The sequence below is a fragment of the Mytilus trossulus genome, chromosome 13 (assembly GCF_036588685.1).
Source record: "Mytilus trossulus isolate FHL-02 chromosome 13, PNRI_Mtr1.1.1.hap1, whole genome shotgun sequence".
Lineage (NCBI taxonomy): Eukaryota > Metazoa > Mollusca > Bivalvia > Mytilida > Mytilidae > Mytilus > Mytilus trossulus.
Window position 1 is genome coordinate 562164 of NC_086385.1, and position 6181 is coordinate 568344.

General features: G+C 32.4%; 1 protein-coding gene across 1 annotated transcript; it reads right to left on the bottom strand.

The window, feature by feature from the left end:
• Positions 1-1759: 1759 nt before the first annotated feature.
• On the bottom strand, positions 1760-5787 carry LOC134695281 (uncharacterized). Its single transcript, XM_063556501.1, has 2 exons — positions 5012-5787; positions 1760-1871 (listed from the first exon to the last, which is right to left on the bottom strand). Exons 1-2 carry the CDS (start codon positions 5785-5787, stop codon positions 1760-1762), a joined length of 888 nt encoding a protein of 295 aa, XP_063412571.1.
• Positions 5788-6181: the final 394 nt, after the last annotated feature.

The following is a 6181-nucleotide window of genomic DNA, read 5'->3' on the forward strand; positions in this document are numbered from 1 at the left end:
TTCAATTTTATAAAAAAGAGACATCAAGCTATACAGTATGAAAAAATGAGCCACTTCTGTCATTTATTTTGCTTTGAAAATTCAATCAAAGAGATTTTATGTCTGTTTTTCCTATATTTAGCCTATTTGCACTCATTTTCAGAGGTATAAAAACTCTTGGATGGCCGGTGACCCCCAAATTTTATTTCAATTTTATAAAATAGAGACATTAAGCTATACAGTATGGAAAAATGAGCCACTTCTGTCGTTTATTTTGCTCTGAAATTTCAATCAAAGAGATTTTATGTCTGTTTTTCCTACATTTAGCCTATTTGCACTCATTTTCAGAGGTCAAAAAATCTCTTGGATGGCCGGTGACCCCCAAATTTTATTTCAATTTTATAAAATAGAGACATCAAGCTATACAGTATGAAAAAATGAGCCACTTCTGTCGTTTATTTTGCTCTGAAAATTCAATCAAAGAGATTTTATGTCTGTTTTTCCTATATTTAGCCTATTTGCACTCATTTTCAGAGGTCAAAAAATCCCTTGGAAGGCCGGTAACCCCCAAATTTTATTTCAATTTTATAAAATAGAGACATCAAGCTATACAGTATGAAAAAATTAGCCACCTCTGTCATTTATTTTGCTCAGAAATTTCAATCAAAGTGTATTTGTGTCCATTTTCCCTATAATTTCCTATAACCTATTTGCACTCATTTTCAGAGGTCAAAATATCTCTTAGATGGCCGGTGACCCCCAATTTTTTTTGCATTTTTTCATTTATAATACTTCAAAGTTAAATTTCACAAAGTATAAGAAAATTCTGTCGATTTTTTTCTATACCCCTGAACTACCTTAAATAACAGATTATCTGAAAACAATCATAGTTTATACATTATGGGATATTCTCATGTTTAAAGGCTTTCATGTAGCCAAAAAAATCCCTATATATCTACTCCAAATTAGTATTTTGGGATAGTTGTCTCATTAGCAATTATTCACATCTGTTAAGTTTTCCATTAGTGAAATTCAAATAAAAACATTGAATTCCAATTTTAATAAATGTGAACCTTCTGAAGTTCTCATTCTTTGACCACATAGAAATTAGTAGACAATTAAAATATATTATAATTTCATATAACAACTGTAGAAAAGTTTGAAATTATTTTCATGTGATAATATCATCTGCAAAAATTATATATTTTCAGATAACAATAGAAAGAAGAAGAGCAGGATTTCTATTTTGAGGATTTACATGTATGGGACAGAGGACTATTTGACTTGATTTTACTTTAATTTGGACTTTTTAACAATAATACTCTTAAATTATTTAAAATATTTTTTACATATGTTTCATTTTAACAATATATTTATGACTATCATGACTATAATATTTATTTATCATTTAATAAACGTTTATTTCTAAACAATTTTATATTTTCAAATATACAATGTGAAACACTCGACCATTTTATATTGATGACCTGGGGTAAATGTACATGAGACAATAATGCTGTTGCAATACAAAAAAAACCCTGAGATTCATAGATGCAAAGCTAGCATATTCATAGGGCTTTAGTGGTTGATTAAATAGAGAATCACTGGAGCGGGCCCCTCTTAAGTCAGTCAGCAGCCCCCTAGAAAAAGTTCTGGATCCGTCAATGATATCAGGCATTTACATGTATTTTATGAAAATTTTATGTCTCAAATTCTACAGTACGTAGAATTTGAGACATAAAATTTTCAGAGATATAAAAAAAGTCAACTTGATGATTTATTAGGTGTGAAGGACTGAAACAGAATCGTTCACTTCTCCTAGACATAGTGAGGTAAATGTATCATTGAGGTCTCTCAAATGGCCTATCATGACTTGACTTTTCACTGTTTTTCTGAAGTGTGTAAATAAATCATTTTAAGTAGTCTCTCTTTTTTCATACATGTTTGATGAAAAGTCTAAACTAATATTCAAATTAGAAAAAAGAAAACTGAGCAACTAGAACCCACAACATACAATTGATATCAGGTGTTCCGGAAGAGTAAGGGACGACATCAAAAGATCAATGTAAGATAAAAAACTTAATTCAAATAGTTAGGGGGTGGGGGTTGAACTGCTGCAAGATTTGGTTATCCTACATTGATTTTTACATATATCCATATGGGTCAATAAAGTTTTCCCAAATTAAGTTAAGAGGGGGTAGGGGGTCAGTGAAAAAACTGTGAATTAAGTCTTTTATCCTTCATTGAACTTTTGGTGCCGCCCCTAAGTAGATCCTGCTCCTAGTGTAATATTAGAAATGAGATGTGCCGTTTTCCTATATGTAAAAACATGCCCCAGGGCCCAGACTCACTCAAATATGAATGGTTAGTGTACACCAGGTTGCTTGATATGCATGATAAGGACAGGACAGACATTTATAAACATGTCACTTTGTGTAATTGTCAACTTCCAGCTTGCTTAGTATTTTTTATATAAACAACAAGAACAAAGACTAAAAATCAAGTGAATATTATTGAAGCATCAGATTAAAATTTGTTAATTGGTACTTTTAAAATTGACAAGTTGATTTCAGATTAATATTTGCCATAATATTTACTATAAATCAAAGAATGAGATTTGACTGTAACCATTACCCTAAAATAATAGCTTAAAACAAAGATTAATTGAGTGCTTACACTTTGCACTTGTGTAGGATTTTTATCCAGACAATAACTTTTGACTTGTCCCTTACTGAACTTTTTGAAAAGTTGGGGGAAAAGGGGGGGGGGGGTACTTCCAGACAACTGAAGTCATTAATATGGAAAAATTAGTTCATAGATTAAACCAGTTTCAATGTACTACATACATCTGTTACACACTGCAGCATAATTAAATAACTACAGAAAACGTAATACGAGGAGTTTTGGCAACATGCAAAACATCAACAAATGACGGTGTAAAGCCTTCAACCCCTCATCATTTTTAAGTAAAATATATTAAATCCTGGTAACATCATCATCCTTTATTGTCTCAATCAATTTCGTGGTTGAAAATGTGAAATATGACATAATTTGCTTTACTTTGCGACGAAATAACTCCAAAAACCTCTGAAAAATGTTGAATTTCGACCTCCGGTTGAAGTATTTAATATGTAAACAAGAGGCAGAGTGACGGGGAATCCTATACATAGTCATGTGCCCATTTGTTTCTGGGTCACATTTATTTATATCTCGACCAATGAAAAGCTTTAGGATGCATTTGTGTCAGTTCCTAGCAAACAGGGGGATTTTCTGGAAATCCGCGGAGGACGTCTTTTGATTTATCATATTTCAGTAACGCAGCACTTATTTAAATACCTATTTTGGCAGTCGTGTGACAAAATCTATTCTAATGAAAAATTAACCTCAAACACTGATGGATGTTAAGTTGTTTTAATAAATTTATTGCCTGAAGCACAGGCTATGTTTTTGTTTACACGCTGGTTACAGCGCCACCTCGAAATTTTTATATTATCTCCCCTTTCCCGCGGGACCACCGGAAGGAGCTCTTCAATGTCACTGGCTTTCCCACTGATAGGAGTTTAATTTAATCAAAACAAAACGGTATATGCATATTCATTTTCGTTCATTCTTATATTGTGGTTAATAACTACGACCATTTGTCAGCTGTGCGCTTTTAATTACGTATATTGTCGATAAACTATAAGAGTTAAACAGATTTTATTTTTTCCCAGAATTCAACAAATCGGGCTAATACGTCACGACCCACTCGAGAATTCAACCAAAAAAGTTACAAATACTTGATTTTCTCCGTTATTAGAAGGAATATAAATTTAACATGTTTAAAACTTTGCAAATGTGTGTTTTATGTTAAGATGAACATAATTAGATGATAAGTAAAAAATCGCGGAATTTCCCTTTAACTGACATGCCAGCTCCAGACTTCAATTAAACTGACTGAAAGATTATTGATTTCATCATATGAAGATCAGGCACAATCCTTCCCGTTAGGGGTTTAATATTATACTATCATAACATATGAGAAGAACATAACCCGTGTCATGCCAACAACTGTTTTTAGAATAAATGTGTTTAGTTCCGACGCAAATACCTTATCAGTGACTCAATATTAACTCCAAAATATGCAATCTTTAATGACTTGACAACAGTCTCGTAATTATATCCCTTCTTAATAAGTCTATTCAAATGTTTTGTAAGTTTCTGAGGTGAATACTGACACCTTTGTGCTTTATAAAGAATATTTCCATAAAAAATTGGATGTGAAATACCTGAACGTATAAGAAGTCTGCATGTTGAGCTATATTTATATTAATATTAACCTCCTCTGAACTAGACAGACATACACATAAAGACGAGAACATGTTAATTTGATATGAATATGAACCTGCTCTGAACAAGACTGACATACACATCAGAACGAGAACATGTTAATTTGATATTGATATTAACCTGCTCTGAACTAGACCGACATACACATAAGGACGAGAACATGTTAATTTGATATTGATATTAACCTGCTCTGAACTAGACCGACATACACATAAAGACGAGAACATGTTAATTTGATATGAATATGAACCTGCTCTGAACAAGACTGACATACACATCAGAACGAGAACATGTTAATTTGATATTGATATTAACCTGCTCTGAACTAGACCGACATACACATAAGGACGAGAACATGTTAATTTGATATTAATATTAACCTGCTCTGAACTATTCAAATAAATGCAATGACTACAATTTATGATAGTTATTAGTTTTTTATGGGTTTTTTTATAAGCGGAAATTACATGCACACCACTTAGACGGAATATGAGCATCTTGACATGATCTATTCCTCGGAATTTCCTTGAAAAGGGAGATGCCTTTTTGACGATAGGTTTTTATTCCATGGTTATTGTTGTCAAGATCAAGAAGATGCAATAGAGTAGAATGAGTGTCAAAATGTGACGTAAGTCTTCTTGCATTTGTTCTTAAATTCTTAAAATAGCTACAATATTTTGTTTTGAACCAAGGCGGAACATACATGAACATCATTGGAAGTCTCTCCTCTAATTGGCCAATAAAGGTAGGTCTAACTTTACCAGATCTTATACCGTGATCCCCGAACAGTGCGAGGAATGTGTTGTTCAGTAAACTGTTTTTGTGTAGTCTTTGAAGTGTCTTAGAAATTAGTCTGTCAATAGTTACAGCACGGGTTAGACTATCATGAGTCATATGTATATGCTTCGACAATGAGAAATACGGATTGTCTTTTAAGCTTGACACTATATTAAACATTCTTTCGTTGACGGATTCAGATGACGATTTTCCATGATAGCACAATCTCGTTAATTTTCGGTTACCCTTTTCATTTGCGTCATGAAAAGGTTGATCATAATAATCTGTTGGTTGGTATTTGAAGCCAAATATTTGATATTTATAAGAGTAAAATGTGCATACTGCATCCTGTCCATAATGAGTTGCATAGCCTAATTTTGAAAACTCTTTCCAAATAAATGGACATTTATCAACTCCTTCTGAATCTTTAAAGCACGAGGAGTTTTCTATAAAATCCCCAGTCAATAAGGCTGCCATATTTGGTCTAGTATTTTTAGCGACTTTGTTATATCCAAGTAGTTCAGTTGCATCTAATGTTTCCAACAAATATTTTCTAGTCTTGCGTAAGTATCGAACAGAATTAATTCTTGAAGTCGACTCTATCATTATAAGTAACACATTGAGACGGGTTTCTCCATGATTATTCGTATTCGGTATATTTTTCATTTGTACGACATCATTTCGTGGATTAGATGCTTTCATGTTTGGATTTTTTTTTACAAATACGGTATGGAAGTTTTTAGCTATCACTTTGTTAAAGGCATCATAACATTGAACTTTTATAAATTCGTCTGCGACCCGTACAGATTTATTGAAATGTCCACTAACCTTACCGAGTTTGAACGAATTACTAATGTAATATATAGGTTCATATGAACAATATTCGACTTGGTTTCGACTTTTCGTGAAATTGATATAAAGATTATTATTATCAACATATGTAAACACATGACTGTTATCGCATACTGATATTTGTGGATCATAAGGTAAAAATTCTTTTATAAATTTATCGAACGGATTTACTCTCGGTATTTTACATACCTCTGATTCCACAAGAAAATCGGTGTTGTTGTTGAATTTAGATAACACTTCAAGA

Excerpts from the sequence above, each read along its gene's own strand:
- LOC134695281 (XM_063556501.1), bottom strand. The coding sequence starts at position 5,787 with ATGAAAGCATCTAATCCACGAAATGATGTCGTACAAATGAAAAATATA. Across the intron at positions 1,872-5,011 it reads AGACTTCCAATGATGTTCAT|AAAAACAGTGAAAAGTCAAG; the intron begins GTATGTTCCGCC and ends TACACACTTCAG.